The 22,943-nt window shown below is 37.5% G+C and overlaps 1 protein-coding gene across 5 annotated transcripts in view; it reads left to right on the plus strand.

Annotated features, from left to right (window-relative positions):
- Window positions 1–15,741, plus strand: part of LOC136847844 (homeobox protein abdominal-B-like) — a 601,387-nt gene extending 585,646 nt beyond the window's left edge. For 3 of the 5 annotated variants that reach the window (XM_067119815.1, XM_067119813.1, XM_067119816.1), the window contains one exon: window positions 12,092–12,586. In XM_067119815.1, the coding sequence (XP_066975916.1) occupies window positions 12,092–12,444 (353 nt within the window). In that variant the 3' untranslated portion in view covers window positions 12,445–12,586. Of the gene's footprint in view, window positions 1–12,091 lie in introns of all 5 variants that reach the window. The other 2 variants (XM_067119812.1, XM_067119814.1) reach the window with 2 other exon arrangements.
- Window positions 15,742–22,943: the final 7,202 nt, after the last annotated feature.

Below are 22,943 nucleotides of genomic sequence, written 5' to 3' on the forward strand. Positions count from 1 at the left end.
TATAGTGTGTAGAGAGAGAGAGAGAGAGAGAGAGAGAGAGAGAGAGAGAGACTTTGAAAGGAAATTTAGGTGAATGTGCACTTAATTTTATTCATGTTCAAAAGTTAAATACATACTTAAAGTACTTACCCTTTAATAAGTCTTGTGTGTAAAAAAAGTCATTGCATAAACGGAGCTATTTTGGGTTAATTCCAAAATTGTTACTGTATAAATTACAGTAATTCACTATAATAAAGTTTTCTTTTAAAGCCTCAATGTGTAGTGTTTCCTCTTATATTTATTGCAAAATCTTTTTAAAATCCTGAGCCAAAGGTTGGCAATACCGAAAAGAGAATGATATATCAATCGGCAGTTTTCACAGAGAAGCTTTTTCTTATGACGGGAGATTATGTATAAGTACCGTATAAATGTTTTTTCATCGGATATCTTGGGATAAAAAAAAAACTTCGAAAATCAACTCTCTCTCTCTCTCTCTCTCTCTCTCTCTCTCTCTCAACTAGAGATTATATACAAGTACCGTATAAATGTGTTTTTCATCACATATCTTGGGATAGAATAAAACTTCGAAAACCAATCTCTCTCTCTCTCTCTCTCTCTCTCTCTCTCTCTCTCTCTCTCTCTCTCTCTCTCTCGTAAGGATAGAATAAAACTTCGAAAATCAACCTCTCTCTCTCTCTCTCTCTCTCTCTCTCTCTCTCTCTCTCTCTCTCTCTCTCTCTCTTTTCTTCTAAATGTGTTTTTCTTTGCATATCCTGGGATAAAACAAAACTTCGAAAATCAACCCCCTCTCTCTCTCTCTCTCTCTCTCTCTCTCTCTCTCTCTCTCTCTCTCTCTCTCTCTCTCTCTTCCCCGGACACATCCAGATTTTTCCCTTTTCTCCAGCCATCTCCAGCACGCCTTCAATTCTGCAACACGGCCGTGTACACATCAACACAGAATGTAGGAGGTCATTTACGTCGAGAGATGGGGGCCATCTAGAGAGTGCACCGAAGAGTTATCTAAACAGTTGACAGGGCGATCCAGCACCGGGTCTTGAGTGGTTCGGGGTGATCACACACAGAAACTGACGCGCTGTCTGGGGGGCCATTCCAGCCATCAGGTCTCAGAGATGGCTCCTCTTTAGAAATTACTACTAAATGGAAAACAGCTGCCTTCCCCCACCCTCTCTCTCTCTCTCTCTCTCTCTCTCTCTCTCTCTCTCCCCTCTCTCTCTCTCTCTCTCTCTCTCTTTTCAACCTCCCCTTCTCTCTATACACACAGACAAACACGCACACACGAACACGTAGATGACCACCCCCTCCTCCCCCCTGTGTCCCCCCTACCTATGTACCCTCGTGTCACTTATGGATATTCTCCCCCCACTCCATCTCCCACCCCCTTCTCTCTTTTCTTGCTTGATCTCAAAGGCAGGATATGAAAAGGAAGAAAGATAGTGAGCTGGAAATGCCATGGATGGGGAAGGATAGAAATGGCTGCAGAGAGAAAATGCTGACAGTGCATTCAGACTTGAAGGATTTTGCTTTAAAAGAAACATCGCTGTTTTGAGAGAGAGAGAGAGAGAGAGAGAGAGAGAGAGAGAGAGAGAGAGAGAGAGAGAGAGAGAAGGAAAGGGAAGGGATATACGAGCAAACTTTACCTTTCAAGGGAAGTTATAATGGAAGAACAGTCTGTGGTGGAATGCGCAAGCAAATGATTCCCTGGGAGTCAGTGGAGTCTCCATATTGATATATCAGATATTCTGTAAATACTAAATTATAATGACAGGTAAAAAATTCGATATGCTAATTGTCAAACGAAAGGAGGGGAAGAGAGAGAGAGAGAGAGAGAGAGAGAGAGAGAGAGAGAGAGAGAGAGATAAAAAAAAAAAGACCAGGAAGAGATAATGAGCAAATGGGCCAGCTGCTGATGCGGGGTATCCCCTCCCCCCCACCCCAGTCTTTATTAAGGACAATTTCATTGCAATATTTGTAGCTCCGGACTGCAACGACATCCTGTCTCGATCCCTTTTTGGAATCGAGTCCCTGATATTCACTATGATTTCGCCGAACGTGAAGTTATTCAATGAGGTTTTCATTTTAATTAATTTTTCGTATGATTTTATAGGATTTCACTTGTCTCTTTGAAAATTTTGTTGCCAATTTTTTTGGTAAATTCTGTGTCCGATTCCATCTGATGTTTACATCCGCGTGTCCGTTTCCGTGCTCGCGCACGATGACCCAGGCCTTCGCGCGACTCTCTCATTTTCGGAGAGATTCCTTCCAAATGCATTCGGACATGAGAAGGAGATGCTCGGGCGGCCAGTTAACAAACAAAAAGGCGGTTTTCGCTCCACCCAGCGCCAGTAGAAAACTACCTGCCCGTAATCCAATCCCAGTTAATTATAGTATTTGCGGCCGTCGGAAGACCCGGCGAGTTTCATTTAATTTACCGAAGGGACATTTATCTTTCCCTTAATATAGTTAATGAGGACGTATATCATGCGCTAACACACCCCCGTTATGGTCACTTCTATATTAACCCCAGAGAGTCGAACGCCCCGTCCCGGCGCCTCTTCGGGATAAATGTATTAATGTCCGGAGCCTCTTCTGCTTCGATCTATGCTTTCTCAGATCCCGAGGATCCGCCGACGATTTGGAGGCAGTCTTTTGCGGCTGCATTCATGTACTTTATGGGGGATGCCACGACCGTCCATCTACATATATGCCAACATACTTTCAGATGCAATGGGAAACGCGCACTCGGATCGTATGAGTTCAGGTTTCATCGGCGCATAATTTTCGGCGGTGCACCGGTCCCGTCAGCGTTTATGGAAAGGACGATGATTGAGGAATTTCCTCCGGACAACCAAATTTCTTTTATTTTTTTGGTTGTTTTTTCTCATCTCCATTCTCGGGAACCTTCTTTGAATATTGAGAGAGTTTGCTGGGTTCTGTATGAGAATTCGAGTAATAGAGGCTAATCACTTTTTTTTTTATTTCTGCGCCGAGGTTCTTGGTAAACAGGAACTAAGAAATGTATAAAAGACTTTACCAAATCTTTATATATATATATATATATATATATATATATATATATATATATATATATATATATATATATATATATATATATATATATATATATATATATGTATATATATGTCTATACACTACACACACATATACATACTGTATGTGTGTATATATATATATATATATATATATATATATATATATATATATATATATATATATATATATATATATATATATATATATATATATGTGTGTGTGTGTATACACTACACACACATATACATACTGTATGTATGTATATATATATATATATATATATATATATATATATATATATATATATATCTATACACTATATATATTTATATATATACAGTATATATATATAAAACTACGTCTTGAATATATTTTTCCAAGCACGTTCTCAGCCACTTAACAGATGCACTCACGTGCTTCCTGAAATTAAGGCCATTGCTCTATATCATGTTCGGCAATCTGTCAGCTCTGCTTTTTTTTTTTTATAAGACATCCTTTCTCCATTCTCTGCAAGCACTCAAACATATGATCGACACAGAAATACGCACACCCATATATATACACATATATATATATACACACAATGTTAGTGTCTCTTTTAGAAAGAGAGGGAGAGAGAGAAAGTATTACTAAAGTTTAGGATACTTTATAATGACTTGCCTGCGCGCTCCATCAGGTGTTCGTTCGTTGCGCGCGCGCATGCGCGCGCGTATGTGTGTGTGTGTGCGCGTGCGCGCATACATTTCGCTTATCCAAATATAGAACGCTCATAAATAAGTTTGCGTGTCTAAACGTGCCATATGCTTCCTGTAATCGAGTTGCATTAGCACAAATTCTGGTATTTCTCTCAGCACTTAATAGTTCGCCTTTCATCATTTTGCAATATGCTCGCTGCTTAGTCTTTTGTGCAATGTTGGATAATGTGAATGGAAGGAATTGTGATCACATCGCTGCTGATTGTAGTGTTCCTTATTTTATATTTTTACCTCGAACGTTTTTTTTATTTTAATAAATGCAATAAATACTTTTAAATATTGAAAAGTATATATAAATATGAACTACAAATATTTATCCTGAAGAGAGTTATTTGTACAAGAGTTAGTAGTATAAAAAAATCAGTTTCAAAAAGAAAAGAAAAAAATATAATTTAGCTTTGAACTACAAGTATTTTCAAGATAATTTTTCATAAGAGTCACCAATAAAAAAAATAGTTTCATAAAGAAAAGAAAAAATATAGCTTTGAACTACAAGTATTTTCAAGATAATTTTTCATAAGAGTCACCAATAAAAAAAATAGTTTCATAAAGAAAAGAAAAAATATAGCTTTGAACTACAAGTATTTTCAATGAAGAGAATGATTTTTTCATAAGAGTTAACAGTATAAGAAAAACAGCTTCAGAAAGAAAAGATAAATATAGCTATGACCTGCAAATGTTTTCCTTGAAGAGAACTGTTTTTTTCATAAAAGTTAGCAGTGTAAACAAAAATTAGTTTCAAAGAGTAAAGAAAAAATATAGCTTTGAACTAAGAATATTTACCCTGAAGAGAATTATTTATTCATTAGAGTAAGCAGTATAAAAAAATTAGTTTCAAAAAGAAAAGAAAAAATATAGCTATGGCCAAAAATGTTTTCCCGGAAGAGAATGATTTTTTCATTAGAGTTAGCAGAAGAAAAAATCTAAAATAAAAAATAAAAAAAAGTAAATATATACGACTTAACTTCTGGACATTCGTGATGGTCGATTGAATAGCGGGTATCCGAACCCATTTAAAACTAGCGGACACATCGATAAAAAAAAAAAAAAGTTCTTAATGGTGAGTATCGCCCCATTTAGCGACTATTTTCGTCCGCGTTGCATTCCTTCTCTCTGAACACCTTGTGTGTACGAGCAAGTATAATAACGTTTTCAGAAGGGACCAGGTGGAGTAGAACGGCCAGAGACACCTGCTGCTGTTCCTGCTGCTGCTGCTGCTGCTGCTGCTGGGGTCGCTGCAGCTAGACGTCCTCCTCCTCCCCCTCCTCCTCCTCCGCCTCCTCATTATGTGACGTCATGCTCTTACTTATATTTTTCATGTTTATTTATATATTCACTAATTCCATTTATGTGTATAGCAACATGACTTACTTGTTTGATTAGTCAGTTAATAGAATCCCACCCGCACATACTAACATACATACATAAATATATACGTAAATATACATGCATGTATATATTTATGTACGTATGTGTATGTATATATATTTATATATATACACATTATATATATATATATATATATATATGTATATATATATATATATATATATATATATATATATATATATATGTGTGTGTGTGTGTGTGTGTATATATAAATGTATATACATCATATATATATATATATATATATATATATATATATATATATATATATATATATATATATATATACATATATATATATATATATATATATATATATATATATATATATATATATATATATATAGTGTTGAGTACTGGCATCCCAACTTCTGTTTGTAGACACCATCAAACTCTGGCACCCATTTACATCCGGGTGAACTGGTGGGCGGTAGACCAGGAGCGACTCATGGTCCTAGCAAGCCTGCAAGCGTATATGCGTAAAACACATGTATTATGTAACAATATACATAAATAAAAACATACGTATTAACAATATAGTTACTTGAGGCCATAGTCCTATTTTCTCTTGACAATAAAGTCTATCAGAGGTTACTCTCATGCGTAGGTTGAATGGATATAGAATTTAGCCCACAAGTCAAGCACTGGGACCTACGAGGTCATCCAGCGCTGAAACGGAAATTGACAGTAAAAGGTATGAAAGGTGTAACTGGAGTAAAACCCCGCTGTTGCACTATGAATCAGTTGTCAGGAGAGGGTGGAAAGTAAGATGGAAGAAAGAGGATATGAAAAGACGTACAGTAAAAGAAACGAAATGGGTTGCAGATAGGGGCCGAAGGCACGCTGCAAAGAACCTCAAGTAATGCCTACAGTGCACCACACACGAGGTGCATTGACGGCACTACACCCCTACAGGGAACCAAGTAAATGCGTACTTGTCGATATATATATATATATATATATACACACACACACACACACACACACACACACACACACACACACACACACACACACACGTGTTATCAGCACAAGTGCGGCGTTTCCCCGAGCGTTTTCGGCGATAAACACGTTTTGACAGGGCTCACTCAAGTGTCACGTTCTTCTCGTAAAAGTGCTACGGTGATGACTGGCCTTGAAGGGGAGTCAGATCGTGGCCTTGAATTTACGTAGTTAACAGGAAATTATCTGTAAATGATAATAATAATAATAATAATTTTTTTATTATTATTATTATTATTATTATTATTATTATTATTATTATTATTATTATTATTATTATTATTTATAGGAATCAAAACGTGGCACTGAATTCACTAACTTAGCATGAAATTATCTGTAAACAACAACAACGATAATAATAATAATAATAATAATAATAATAATAATAACAATAATAATATATTCTTATGAACGATTTAGATAGATATTCACACCTGTTGATTTCTTTATGTCCACTGAATTGAATATATTATCAAATGGGAATATATTATCATAACTTTTTCATAATTTCTGACGCATAATTGAATACTTTTTAGTTTCTTACAGAGGGCATATGTGCTACAACTGATAATAACAAAATCATGCAGACCTGAAAAATCCACGGTATCTCTGTGTAATTTTTATTAATATTTGGATGGATACTGAAGTTTTTTTTTTTTCCCTCATAGAAATGGAAACAGGAGGGTTTGGTTTCTAAAAGTTGCTCATGGGCGGATGATAGCTGGACCGAGGTAGTGGGTGGGTTGGGAGGAGGGGAGGGTTTGGATAGGGGGGGGTGGGTGCCTCCGGTAGTAAAGGTGGGGGCAAGACCTTTTTAGCCTTTGTGAAGCCTCTTCCACTTAAGCTCTCCCATCCGCACTTTAATAATAAAAACCGGCTTCCCTGTTCTCTCTCTCTCTCTCTCTCTCTCTCTCTCTCTCTCTCTCTCTCTCAGGGCTCCGGGAGAAGGAGAGGGAGAGAGAATGTTGTTACCTCTAATATGATACATCTGTACCTCGAGACACTAATTGCTCGTGCCTCTCTTATATATGTGGGCGTTTATGTACGCCTTGCCGAAATAAGGGAACGCTTTTCACATCTGACGGCGGGGTTGGCGCTACACATGTTTATCCATTTTTCTTTTGTTTTGCCCGTCTGGCGTCTCCGTGCGTTTGAATGACTGTACAGTTCGTGGCATTCTTTGTAACCTGATTTCCTTTATCAGCAGTTTCGAAACACGTTCAGTTTTTCGTCTGTCTGAAGGTTTGGATCGATAATCCCACCGGCAGGAGCAGCAACAAAACGCGCGGCAGAAATTTTTTTCCGGACGTTGTCATATCCCTCTCTAAAAAAAGAAAATGATATGAGAAAAATAAAAGAGAGAGAGAGAGAGAGAGAGAGAGAGAGAGAGAGGATATTTTCTGATTCTTCACTCATTTCCTCTCGGGCATTCCTTTCTGTGGCCGACGGTGTCTTTCTTCTTCACGAATTTTGAACCTTTTTCCTTCCTTGTATTACGCGTACGCAGGATTTTTCTTTGCTCAATGCTACCTTTTTACCGTAAACAAGATCTGTTTTTACGAAGCGTTTCCGTCCACATTCATCGACGTTCCTGCGCCATGATTTGTTTGTATTTATTCTTGTACCTCCCTGGGCCATTCGCACAGCCAAATTGGTGTTGAACGGGTTGTGTCGGGAGATGTGTGCGTGGGGAAAAGGACCAGATCACCGCCGAGGCAAAGTTACACATTTTCTGTATGAAAGAGAAGCCATCCCTGCCTCGTATCTTACGCCTAAATGATAGCGGCTTTCGTCTGCTTCTTGGCCGACGTCTGCCCAACCATCAATAGCGAGAGAGAGAGAGAGAGAGAGAGAGAGAGAGAGAGCTGGGGGAGGAGGAGGATGATGGAGGGATAGGGAGGGAGGGATTGCATCTTTTCTTCTTGCTTCCCCGGGTCATTCCCCAATTCCTCTCCCACTGGCCCGCCCATCCTCCTCCTCCTCCTCCTCCTCCTGGCCCGCCTCCTCCTCCTCCTCCCCTCCTCCTCCTCCTCCTCCTCCTCCTCCTCCTCCTCTCCTGCAGTTCAACGTCTTTTCCTTCTCCTATCATACATTCTCTTTTCATCTTTCTTTGCTAGGCTCTCGTAATATCCTTGCTTTTTTACTTATTTTGATTCTTCTCTCGGTGTGCTTAATTGAAACATTCGCTGTTTGCAACATAATGCTGTTAGTTTGAGGGTTCTGTTGAGGTGAAGAAGGCAGTTATGTACTCATGAGGTATTCCAAGAAGAGAGGATTATGCTTTTGCATTCATTCTCTTGATAATTGATCCTTCTTGGCCTGCCTGATTCTTACACGCGCGCGCACACACACACACACACATTATATATATGAATGTATGTATGTCTGTCTGTATGTATATATGTATATCCGTGTGTGCGTTATTTTCAGAATCTGATCACCTTTCAAACAGTTATGCAAAATTTCCTGCTTAATGCTAATCTGCTTACCTTTGTTTTTACGTATACTAGAAATTCCATAACATACGTGGAAGGGGGAAGAGAGAGAGAGAGAGAGAGAGAGAGAGAGAGAGAGAGAGAGAGAGAGAGAGAGAGAAAGTGAATGTTCTGCCTTAATCCCATCCCTTGGCTCAAATCCAAGTACCTTTCTTTTCTTTTTGTTAGCATTTCCTATCCTTTTTTCATCCCCTGGCCGTTCTTTCACTTGCAAGTTCCTCTTATCGCTTGCCTTTTTTCTCTCTCTCTTTCTCTCCTACGTCTCCAGTCTGCATTGAGGCTACAATAATTATATTCTTCTTGGCTTTTAATTGTATAATTAATACGGATTCGTGTATCTTTTGCCTTTGTGCTTGGTAATTTTAAATAACTTTATTTTATATGTCATTTCATTTTGATAATCGGTCTTTGTTCCGAGAAAATTGCTTGCATCCATCGTCATTGTATTTAGAGGGTATCGTTAGCCAAGTAATTAATTTATTTGAGAGAAACTGAATCGAAGTTTTATCACGGAGTCACATTATGAATAATATTCCTCAGTTATCTATCTTCAGTTTGTGAAAAATAGCAATTTCTCATCTTATGGCGCCTTACATAAAGGTGCCTCTTCCCCTGAAAATTTAGTTTTTCAAATGTGGGTCAGTATTCGCCGTTTCCGTGCACAAGAATCCTACAGTTCTCAGGCCCATACTGAATGTCACAGTGAATTTTATTAACTTTCCAGTCTTTATGGTTGGTCCCTAAGATCGTACGTGTGTATTTTTTTTTTTTTTGTGATAACCTTGATGGGAATTTTGTACACTCGAGAATGGGTATCTTTTTCAATAACTAAAATTACTAGAAAGAGAAAGATAATTCTTGAAGGCCTCAACTTAATTTCGTCTCATTCTCCTCTGGATTTATAAAATTCATGGTGGGGCAGTGCCAATTCCATCTCCGTATTGAGTTATACATTACCTCTGCTCCTACAGATGTTTAGCATGACTAGGCTCAAGAGACTATTTGCAGATAAATCTTTTAATGCAGTTGCATATAGCAATTCTGTCATCATAACCGCATGATACGTTTTAAACTCTAGACGAGTCACTGCACAACATATTGTGCCTTTTACCAAGTACTCAAGTCTGCAATTAAACACCACACTGTTTAAATTGTGTCTGTTTCAGCACTTCTACTTTACAGAAATGCTATATCTATCTGTATCCATATCTATATCTATTTAGTTTAACGTTTCTCTTTTGAGAAAATCCGTTAGACACTGAATAAACGCCAAGGGTTCCACAAAATGCCGGCTTCGGCTTTCATAAAGGAACCTGCAGTTATATTGTTCAGGGTTAATGACTCACTAATGACCTGTTGTGTGTGCGTAACTTGTGTACCTGATGGAAATTCATTCGGGGAGATATTTCCTTGTGATAAGAATATTTTAAAATTTTTTGGCTAAAAATAACGACTTCGTCATATCCGAGAATACTTGTCATAATTTTTGTTGTACGTAAGCTCCTCTCTCTCTCTCTCTCTCTCTCTCTCTCTCTCTCTCTCTCTCTCTCTCTCTCTCTCTCTCTCTCTCTCTCTCCCTTTTGGTATTAATTATTTCAAAATGAATATTTCATTGTATCTTATTTGTCTACCTTTCTTCAGCCCTAAAATTAGTCATTGGTTTCCTATGGACGACTTACTCTTGCAGTACTGACTGGTTTTCCCCGACGTCTTTTTCCAGTTATCTGGGCATATTTCCTCCTTAAAAAGGTTTCGGACTAGTCTTTATGCAATTTCTCTTTCCAGTGGTAAATCTCGTATTTTTTGTGTTTTGTCGTGCTGGAAGTTCCCTTTACGGCAGCAGTTTTGGTAGGCTCATCCAAGTCACTATTACTAAGCCTTGTAGTGTCAATGTAAAATTAACGCTGTTCCTGACTTAATGAAGTATTAAACTGGTCTTCGAGTTGAGTCATGGATAACAGGTTAATTTTTAGCTGATTTCATACATACATACATACATACGTATTTATGTATTATGTGTGCGTGCGTGTACGTGTGCGCTCGTTTATTTTCTTTATTTCTGACAAGAAACAGAATAAGGGCGGTAAGAGGAAAAGAAATCATTAGAGAAAGAAAGCGCCGCAATAAAATTTGTACTGTGCCTTTTTGGTCTTGTAAAAAAAAAAAAAAAAAAAAAAAAAAAAAGTAGTCGAAGCGGGTTCTGGCAAAAATCAGTCGTTTTGCTTAGTGAAATCTACCTTCTACGTCTCCTTCTAGCTACAAGCGAGACACACACGCACGCGCACACACACACACACACACACACAACGAACATACTCTCTTACACGCTCACGTGCTTGAAGGAGACAGGCCCATCGGCAGGACTTACTGTATGTGCTTGCTTATACTTAGGCACGTTTTTCTCTTTACCCGATCACTTACTGATACATAATTCATAGAGTGCGGGAGTAAGTTGTTTCTTTCTAAGGTAGTCAGTGACGCAAGTGTGCCTCCTCCTTATGTATGTATGTATGTATGTATGTATACAGTATATATATATATATATATATATATATATATATATATATATATATATATATATATATATATATATATATATATATATATATATATATATATATATAAGAATATGCATATGTGTGTGGTTTGTAGCATAAGAAACGTCAAACACTGCCTCATTCATCTTTGAATTGCTGAATAAGGGTTGAATTTCTGTGCAGAGATCCACACACACACATACACACTTGCTAATTAATACAGCGTTTCCATTGCAATCGATTTTCTAATGTATTCATGTTTTATATAATATATATATATTATATATAATATATATATATATATATATATATATATATATATTATTTAGTAAAGTTATATTATAATATTTTAGTTATCTATTATTTGTTTTATTTACCTATTCGTGATATATAATGCGTAGCCAAAGATCGTCAGTATTAGGTGGTTATTGAATATACGAAGGTGAATATTTTTGTCCAGTCTTATATGTCAGGTTCATACGTTTTAGCTTTGGATTATGTATACCATTCAACAGTGTTGTTTCCGTGAATAAAAATTCTCTCTCTCTCTCTCTCTCTCTCTCTCTCTCTCTCCAGATGTCTCTTAAATTCTGTGGTATTTCTCTTTTTTACCCTGATACCAACAGAAATGTGTTATTATATTTTAATCAGTGTTTTTCCATGAAATTATTTAGATGTATAAGTTCATAAATGTTTAGAATATATGTGTGTGACAAATTTTATTATCATTATTATGATCTTAATGTTACTCCACTCCCTTCGTTTTCTGTTGGCTCTTATATTTACCAATTGATTACCAATATTCGTAACTTTCCAGGAATTCATTATGCACACGATTAACACGGCATTCGTTGCTTTCCAGGAACGTTGGGCTCGAACCCGCTGGAATGGACCGGGAACATGACGGTGAGGAAAAAGCGGAAGCCCTACTCCAAGTTCCAGACGCTGGAGCTGGAGAAGGAGTTCCTGTACAACGCCTACGTCTCGAAGCAGAAGCGGTGGGAGTTGGCGCGGAACCTGAACCTGACGGAGCGCCAGGTGAAAATATGGTTCCAGAACCGTCGCATGAAAAATAAAAAAAATAGCCAAAGACAGGCGGCGCAGGAGGCGGCAGCAGCAGCAGCCAACGGGGCGGGGGGCACGCCCTCTTCCGGGGGTGGCACCCCCGGCCACCAGCCGACCACCCCCCAGACGCCGAACACTATCAAACCTTGACGGGTGCCGGGAGCCTGCCCCGCTGCCCCCAATCTGACCCCCGCCGCACCTGGCCTGCCTCCTCCACCCCCGCCCATGGCCGCCCATGCTGCCATCCCCAACATCTCGGCGGACATGTGGGCGTGAGTGAATAAGGCATGAAGGTCAAGGTCACCTGCAGTGTTCCGTTTTTCTAATGGTTTAGCTAACGAGCTTCCGAGTTCGTTGTCACTAGACAGTGTTGTGGCGGGAAAAGAAGAAAGCGAAAGTGTTTCTTGCGGTTAGTTTGGTGGCAGTGTTCCATGTTGGACAGGTAACAGTTAACTGCGAAAATAAAAGAAAATCCAACAAGACATCAGACTTGTTAATCTTGTGTCGACAACAGCTACAACAACAACAGCAACAACACCGACAGCAAAAGCGACAGCAGTATCGACAACCCCAGCGACACCCTTCCGACGAAAAGAAAGGAAGAGTGGTGTTTGGGATGGCTCCCCACCCAACCCCCCACCCCCCTTAACTAAGCCCTTTCCTGCTCCGAAAGGCTTACTATATAATAGAGTGAATGATACTTAAAAAAAAATCAAAGGACCCCCGTGTAAGTGAGGGGGGGCACTGAGGTCTCGGAGGTCGCCCTCAGTGTTGTTCCTATAGTGACTTGAGTGTTGAGTCTGGTCATGCCCAGATCATCATCATCATCATCCCCCCCCCCAAAAAAAAGGGCTTTAGACCCTCCCACTGTACATTACTATTTAACTTCAGGTGTAATAAATGTAAATAAATTCCATTTCGTACGCTGTAGGTATTGTGCTTAATGTTCCATAAATTCATTTTCTCAGTGTAACAGACTTTATTGTGAAACTGTTATTGCAAAGCCCGGTGTTTGTCCGTTATAGCCAACAGGGCAGCTTTCCCCGTCTTCTGATTCAGTTACGATTATTATTTTTATTATTATTATTATTACAATTATTGATTATTATTATTATTCAGTTTTTTCCTATTGATAATTCAGTGCAACAGCAGTAACAGCAGCAGCAGCAGCATCAGTGTCTTTACGTTTAGATCTAGGAGTAATATCGTGTGTTTGGACTAAACGTTAAAAGTGGCTCCATAACTCTTTGGATACTCGACTTCAAAATTTGTAATAAATTGTCTCTTGTCACGGTCATTCAACCACCTTCCTGACCTTGCAGGTGTCATTAGCCTTTGAAAAGTGGTAATGATTCTGGTAGGATGGTAGAAAAAAATTATCACCTTTTTGTACCTTTTATCTTTGAAAGTATTTTCTGTTTCGCTCTTCAGTTTTCTGAAAGCTAAATAGTTGCACTATTCCTCCGAGAGTCGCCCCTCAAATGAAATCTGACCAAATGTATGGAAATTATCCCCCTAACAAAAAAAAGTTTTTCTTGAATCTCATTTGTCAAGAGTATTACTTTTATTCGAAGCCAAATTAGGACTGGCGGGGACGACTGCATGATTTGACGATATGACCTAATAATGGTTCTATTTTCATCCTTTTTACCTCAAGAATTTGAACGAAAGTCGTCCTCCCTGTCCTCGCAGGATGAAAGTCGCCAACGCCTCCTCCTCTTCTTCTTCTTCTTCTTCTTCTTCTTCTTCTTCTTCTTCTTCTTCTTCTTCTTCTTCTTCTTCTTCTTCTTCTTCTTTCCGGAACTTGAAACGGTCAGAGATTTGGAAGAGGAAAATATGTGAGCTCCACGATTGCTAAAACTTAAAGGGAGTTTCTGAAAACTTCAGGTCAAGGGCATTATGTAAGGGTGGACGCTCGCTTCGAAGGAGTAGAGAAAGTTTTCCATTTCTCTCTCTCTCTCTCTCTCTCTCTCTCTCTCTCTCTCTCTCTCTCTCTCTCTTTAAATACCTTATACTGTGCCATCTATAGCGAGGAAATATTATTTAGCATCTTCATTGCTAGCAGACATTAATACAACTTTTTTAATAAACTGTTATCCTTAGTCGATTTATGAAGATATTGTGACAGCGATCAGTTACCTTTAAGAGAGATAATTCCCCAAACACCTTTTCTACGTGACTTGCATTTTACCTTTTAAAGGACCGATAATCTGGATAAGACGTTCGTTTAATGAATTATCTATCGAGTAGAATACAACTGTAAAAATCATCTTATGTAAAGCATTCTGAATACAAATGCGATGCCCAAATTGTACCCCTCCTCCCACCTTCCCTCCCTCCCTGTCTATCTATCTGTCTATCTATCTATCTATCTATCTATCTATCTATCTTTTGGGAAAACAGATACCCGCTCTGACGACACATTTGGAGCTTGATGGAAACTGTAGTATCTTAGGTCATATTTAAGCGGAATAAATCGTAGCTACTCTTCAGTTTTCAGCTGTTCAATGTAAAGCAGGTATCTCTTTTTATGGTTTGAATAATAATGCCATAGTAAAATGTATTCGTGTCCCTATTTGTTGTACTGTATAGTTTTCGATTTCTCAGAGGGAACCTATGGATGTGACTAAAGAAATAATAAAGATAAAAGAAATAATAAAGATAAAGCACAAAGATTAGACTAAAAATATCAAATTAATGGAATAGAATTGGCGTTTTTATTTTTTATAAGTACGATTTCTCTCCCGCGTATAGATTAGCAACGTAGGCTAAACTTGTGTATGTCGAGACCAATTTCTTATTTATTTTTCTAATCTACCTTTTTTTTCTCAGTGTTTCATAAATTTCCGAGACTTTGGATCCTTGAAAGGCACTAGAGTGTTGTTGTTGTTGTTTTTCTTTTGTTTACGGTATTTCTGTTGTTTATTTGTTTATGTGTTCTCTTGCGATGAAGGGAAATGACTACCAAAGGGTTTTTTAAAAAAGGTGGCCAAAGAAAATGGTATTGAATTCTGTCGTAGAATGTCTTACTCAAACTGCTTTTGTAGGCGAGGAATCATTGACCCTGTTGTAGTCACTTGTTGGGCGAATTTGGTTGAACCTGTGTATATTTCTGCAATTTTTTTTTTTATTTCCTTTACACTGGGTTCTCAGAAGGCTCTTCAATGGTGTTTTCATACAACGAATTTCACGGTATTTAAAACAAGAAAAAAAATAATGTAAATAAATGACGAACGGTCCATAGTGGCGTTGTGTAATCTAGTCCTTTCTTAGGTGGCATGAATTAGAGAGAGAGAGAGAGAGAATCGCCAACAGTTTTGTCACTCAAGAGCTCTTCACGAATCCATTGTCTCTCGTCTTCTACCTTCCTCCTCCCTTCGGTTTTAAAAGATCGTCCAAAACCAGTGCTGAATGCCAAGGTCAAAATCTTAAAAAAAAAAAAAAAAATACGAAGTAATACCAATAAGAATCAGGTCTCTGGGGCACCAAGTTCATTCGAGTGAGAATTTATTTTATTATAATTTTTTGTCACTAGTTTTACCTTATACCTTTTTTAATGCCGAATTAGATACTGTCCTACATGCAAAGCTTAGTGTAAAAAAAAAAACATTAAATACAAGTACAAATGATCTTAATCGTATTGCTCGAAAGTCATGGTTTCATGTGGTGTAGCTAGGCAGCAGGTGTTTGGCAGATGTGTGCGTTTCGTGTAAGTGTGTCTACTTCGTGTAAAAAGAGTTGTCTTTTTAGTCTTCTCTGAAAAGAAAAAAAACCTTGATGTTGGGGATTAGGACCATCAAAGTCATCGGAATTACAGCTACAACTTTTTCGTTTCTTGATCTTTTCCTTGGACTTTCTCTGACGCAGAGCGTTGTCAGAATACGTCAGTGATATGAAAATTACGTGTTATTGTTATGATTATCATCATCTCCATGACTGCATTTTTATTTAAAACTTTCACCTCGGTTTGAAGGACGTGAGTACACTTGAGTACCCGCCTACTACCTTACCTACCAATTCGTTCATCTATTTGTATTTTGTTCAGCGGAGAATCTGTCTCACCCACGCCAAGGTTGTACCATTTGTTGTACCATTTGTTCCCTTGGTTCTTCGGACACACTACGAAACGGCAACTTCTCGAAAAAACTAATCGTTGTATTCCCCCCTCTCCCGCCCTCCCATATGATTGATTTCGGCGTTTCAGTTGGCCATTTTCCTTACCCATTTTTTATAGGAAGTCGTCCATAGGTAGAAGAAAGCAGCGCATATGAATTAGTAATGATAACCTCCTGTTAATGCTGTTCATTTAAGAGAGAGAAAAGTTGGATGCGTGATGTTTGTGTGTCGAACACCCCCTTCCCTTCCCCTCCCCTCCCCTCCCCTCCTTCCCCAGCCCCTGTCACCATAGTAGATGTAAACAAGGTCATGGTGTTTATATATATAATAACAGAGAGAGAGAGAGAGAGAGAGCAGTTATAAAAAAAAACATTATTTCGATTACGAGAAAAATGTTTCTATGTGTGACTGAGGAATAATAGATATATGTGGACTCTGTATTTGGCGTGGTTAGTCAACTCGTTGTTGGCCATAGGTACGGTATCACTGGATAATATATATATTTTTTTTAATTTTTAACGCAGGCTCTGACAAGGCTGTGCAATTTTCTTTGGTGGGTTGAAAGGAAATAATTTTGTGGTTCATGATGCTGGCATCACGGATGGATAGGGAAGATTAAATTTAAGGATTTTGAAATTCTGAAATTAAATTTTTAATATTCTGAAATTAAATTTGTAATATTCAGCTGCGTCGTCTCAGACGAAGCAGCAAATTCAGGTATGAAATTGCGTTAAATTTATACTTTTGAACAGACATTTAAAGACAGTTATTTTCAGTTTTGGTCAATGATGTTAAACACCAAGCTGAATTATGTGTTTCTTTATGATAGCAAATAAAGATGTCTTGAGCAAATAATCAAGTTTGCATATTTCAAGGTGACCATTTGTATAAAGGGTTTCCTTAGTCTGAGATGTTCATGTTAATGTGACGGACTCGGTAAAAAAAAAAAAAACAAACTTCAAAATTATTTAGATAATAAGGAAAGGTGTATTGGATTGTGATGACATTGGCTTTCAGCGTACACGGTAGGCAGTGACACCGTACTTATGGTCCGAAGTAGCGTGCGTAGAAATGTCCTCGGCGTTTGTCGTAACCTATTTTTCCAAGAGAAAGGTCAATTTATAGCGTGCCGAGAGTGATTCGTCTCTTTTTGGTGTTTTTTTTTTTTCGAAAATGTGTAAAGAAAACAATGACATTATCCCTGTAGCCGACAACTTTGTAATTATGATTTGATGTACATAGTCCTCTTGCTGCTCAATGGATGCCATTAATAATAATGTATGATGTAGGTACTTTTTTTCATGTTTCATTTCTGCATTGTGACTTTTTTTTTTTTAAACTTCAACAGAGAACCCTGGACTTATCGTCTCTTCCTCTTCGTGTCTGACAATTTTGACAATTTTCTGTATGATCTAAAGAGGGAAATTAAGAGGAGCATGTGTCAGCTATGAATTATTATCATTATTATTGTTATTATTATGATTGTAATGTTTATTATTATTATTATTATTATTATTATTATTATTATTATTATTATTACATGTTCATTAAGAAAAAGATGTTAAACTCCTTTTTGTGTACAATCTTCGTCAAGTGTTTTTGTTACATTTTATTGCTGTTTCAACTGAGAAATGACATTTTATATATATATAGTTCAGTGGCCACGGAAGTCTCTTTCGTGGTGAATCAGTGTGACACCAAATAGTGTTCCGTATTTTAACGACGATAAGTGATGTACATTTGTCTTGTATTACTGAATCTAACTCCGTTTGTATTTAGTTGTTATTGTTTGTAAAGAGTAATTATTGTGATTTGGCAGAGAACGCAGTGAAAAAAAAAATGTTTTTTAATTTTTGTATGAGAAACGGTTTGTGAAGGACTGGTCTCGTGCTGTATGTAGTAATTCCAGTGTTTAAGGGAAGTGGCTCCTGCCCTTATCGGGATATGAAGAGATAAGATAAAAGGCAACGTTGCCGAAGATGAAACAGGTCTTGGGAAGAGAAGCAAAAGTGAAATTTATAAAAATAAAAAATAAAAGCCCACAACAGAAAGGGCTTAATACTCAGAAGCATCCAGAGGTTCATCATCAATGTCAGTAGAAATAAGATTAATCTATTTTCATTAAATATTTTTTTCTTTTTTTTTTTTTTTTGTTATTTAATGAACTCTGAGATCCAAGAGACCGTGTCTGGCTAGATCATTATTATTATTGAGTAAGCTAATAAAGTGGTTTCTTGTACAAAATATTGATTTATTATCCCCCTGTGTATAGCCTATGAGAACGAGCATTGTACTGTATAGTTTGTGCGTGTGTGTGTGTGTGTGTTTAAGGGCGGGCATGCCATATGTACACGGGCACCTTCATCGATGGTTGTTGATATGAACAAAAAATGAAAATGCGAGATTTAATTATTCCTGCTGAAAAAATTCGGTAGATTATCATTCAACGATGGATTTCCAGTGACCAGGTAAGATAATTGATGCCATATTTGTCCCAAACGTTCCCAGCAGTATCGAACCCTTTAATCATCCATCACAGTTAGGCAACTTGACGTTTCCCATTATATTTGTCTTTCATTACCTTGTCACCTCTGCCTTTAGACCCCGAGTGTTGCGTAAGAAGTGCCGATGACTTGCTTATAATAGAAGAAAAGTTCTGAAGGGTGGGAGTAAGTGTTATGTATGGACGGCGAATAAACCTTTATCATTAAAGTGAGCTGCAAAAACTGTCATTCATGAACGAGTATCATCAGCACATACATTTAATTATCATAAAAATCTTTGTGATACAGATTTATTTTCATTTCCAGTTTCATCATTTCCGCCTGAATGAAGCCACGTGAATGACGGTAAACCACAAACAAGTAGTAAAAAAAACATCGGCATTTTCATAAGGAATAATTAATATAGTAAAAAAAAAACTTTTATTAATAGAGAATATCACTTCCCTTTCAAAGGCTGACTGTAATTAAATTAAGTGAACGAAGCGCTATATATTTAAGACAATGAAAAATACTGATTTCGTCCTTTTCTTCCACCCGATAAGAGCAAATTATTAATTTAATGTATGATTCACAAAGATAATGTAATGCACTACTGAAAACACATATGTTATGAAAACTCTAAACACTGACAGCGGAATAAATCTGTTTCCCTACCGAACCCGGCAGCTTTGAAATGAATTGCGGCGGTAAGGCTGGGCCAGTTACAAGCTACTATTAACAACAAGCGGAATAGCACAGGTTACGGACTGAAGTCATTCAACACCGCTCAGTTTACCTTTAGCTGTGAGGGTGTAAGTAAGTGCCGTTCGCTACGTGTTGCGTGATGAAAAAAAAAGAAAAAGTGCTTTTGGATACTCTGCATATTTCCATTTACCGTGCTTTTGGAATGCATGTCATTATTCTAGCTACAGTGCACCAACCACCGTAGGTGTCCTATCAATTGTTCGTAGGCTGTTTCATTATCGTTCATCGAAATATACAGTTTTAATGTTGTCAGGATCTCAGATAAAGAATATTGTAGGAGTATTGATTACCCAAATCAAGTTTATGCAGGTACGGAATTGTTGATTCACGAAGTAGGCCTAGCATACAAAAATCAGACATATCAGACATGGGGGGCATGAACTGAGGAATTTAGGCATACGTCAGTGCCCTGGGAATTAATGCCGAAAGACTAAAAGTTTCACGAAGGTGTTTTATAATTAAAGAGTAAGTAAAATAAGTAGTTCATCCTTGGAGGGTGTGTAATGGATGGGGTGGGGCGACAATAGTAATCTGAATTTTCATTGGTATATTTTGTTAACACGAGTAAAACTACCAAACAATATAACCATATACCGATTGATGGAGTATGGATGAGATTTCATTTCTTAGCGTAGCTGCAGTTACTTGCATCGTAATTTCAGATGATTAATGAGTTAGCTATTGTGGTGTTCTGCAAAACCTACGTCAAAGTGAGCCGTTCATCCCGCTTGCTTTAAATAAAAGGGAGATAGGACTATATATTATATCTTAAACTGGCTGAGCCCTGGAGAATGATGAAACGCTAATTGAGTAATATTTTACTTTAAACTATTATTTGATATTCGTTTTTTTTTTCTTTTGCTGCGATCTTTAAGTCTCCTGAACATGACTAGTTCGAAATTCATGCTCAGATCTATTGCAGACTTACTGTTATCGAGATATTTACATCTTTTGCCTACATTTTAACACCCATTCCGGTGGGGCTAGTACTGAACACGGCGCTCATGGGAGTGGTGTTGGTAATAAGATAAAACTTTATCCCTAATTTAGTCTCGTTTACTAAAATGCGATTTAGTTTATTGATTTATTTAGTATACTAGGCTATTATAACATTTATGGGCGTTTGTTACGTGCTACTTTACGATTATTTCTTAAAACTTGCCAGATACGCTCCTATGGGGAATTTATTCACAACTGTCGTTCGTACAGAAACGAGCATTAGACAGCCCATGGCTAGTGGATTCATGCTAGACAGTGGTATGGAATTAAACGTTATTGTTCCTTACTAAGCCAGTAAAAGAGGGCTGTTTTGTCTACGGCAAGTTCATAATTAAAATGAGAGAAGTTTTTTTTTTATTTAACTTTAATTCATTGCGCTGTAGGGGCAGTCTGAGAATTCCATATATAAGTCAAAGACTTCGTATAGTACTAGTTCATTGTGACTTTGTTCGGGTACATGTTTAGCCCTGTTGCCCTATAATAATGTTATTTAAAGATAAATAAAAGCACAATTATGATTATAAAGGGAAATTTACCCGAGTTAAACTAGCGGGAAAAATAGAAAATTCAGTAGATAGAAAGTTAGGTATAGTTGTCTCCCATCTCGGCGTTCGATATACAAACCGTAGCACACATTGTAAATATTTCATGATAGTTTGTCAAGAATGGCGCTGTTGGTATTTTTTATACTGTCAAATGTTGTGGCACGAATATTCCATTAATATTACATACACTGTACCTGGAGAGTGGGCTAGAATCCCTGTCAGAGCAGGTGCACGTGTATAATCTTTTGAGTGAAAATTATTCTTAAAGTATATACATTGATTTCCTTGTTGATTGGTTATTTTATGTGTATAATGTATATTTATATACAGACATACATATGTATATATACTGTATAGTGTTTGCATTTGTTTATACTACAAATATTAAGCCACAGAAATCAGCCTGGGGCAGGCACACTTAATAATTGTAATTCCCCAACGGCGTAAGTTACTCACAAGGTACAGCGAATTCGATATACAGTTAAACTGTGACGTCACCTGACAATTCTGCGAACTGCAATGCCCAGCAGCCGAGCCTACCCGCAAAGTATGCAGTCAGTTATGCCAGTCACTTATGCGTGCCCGGTTTGCTCTTGCACTTTCAATACCCGAAGGCCTTGGAGCATTATGTTTATGCATAAGAAGTGCCTGTGGGTCAATAACTCGGGAAGAAAGAGAGAGAGGTCACACAGTTTTAGAAGCTATTTATTATAAAGATAATAGGCCTGATACAAATATATACATTGGCATATACTACCATATTTCAAAATGGCATCGGTCTTCGCAGTTTTATACATGTGACGATTCAGCTGTAATATAGCCAGGCATAAAATGGTTTAGTAGGCTTAGCAAAAACAAGTATTAAGACTTAGACCATGGCGCAATATTAAGTTATATAAGCCATGTAGATCTGCAGAAATTTAGTAGTTATCCATAATACTAATATTGACTTTATATACATATGATCAAAAGTTTGTGTTAAGCAGACAGCCTGATTAGACGACGGCTTAGCTAGGCCTATATCCGACGAAACTGGACCACAGTTCATAAAACTGGCAGGTGTATATGGCTTTTTCAGATGGTGTACTTTCATCAGGGTTTCATTAAAGCATTTGGGATGAGGTTATAGGTCAGTGTTTCATAATTAGGGTCAGAGGAGTAAGTGTTCGGTGTAGCTCGAACGATGCCGGGGTCTTTATATTGTGAGGCAGACGTTCTAACAAGTGGATAACAAGTACCCAGTAAATATATATGCAGTATATAGTGTATTGCAACATGTCCTTATATCTAAATTAATGAAGCCTTTGTATGGAAAAAATCACATAAGGAATATGAAACGAAACAACAAGCTATTTCATCCATTTTCATGTACAGCTCATACAATGACTGAACAAGGAAAGTGTTACATATGCCGTTTCTCTTCACAAAAACCGGTTAATTTGAGCTTTCTCTCAGTTATTCTTGATAATTTTTTCTCATGACACGAATCGTGGTAGCTACTGAATACACTAAGACTAAAGTTGCCGGTTCTGTTAGAGTATTTTGTTAATGCTCGTTATGTATTTATATTTTTCAGTTTATTTCTTCAACTGAAATTGAATACCATAGAATCTGTGCACACGATTTATATTTTTTAGGAATACGATTTACGATTCTGAAATATCTACAAATCTTGTTTCTGTTAAGCAATCCTACGTAATGTACGTGTGAAGCGTGTGCACAGCTTACTCAGATTCCAAAG

The sequence above is a fragment of the Macrobrachium rosenbergii genome, chromosome 17, assembly GCF_040412425.1.
Source record: "Macrobrachium rosenbergii isolate ZJJX-2024 chromosome 17, ASM4041242v1, whole genome shotgun sequence".
In the NCBI taxonomy this organism is placed as follows: domain Eukaryota; kingdom Metazoa; phylum Arthropoda; class Malacostraca; order Decapoda; family Palaemonidae; genus Macrobrachium; species Macrobrachium rosenbergii.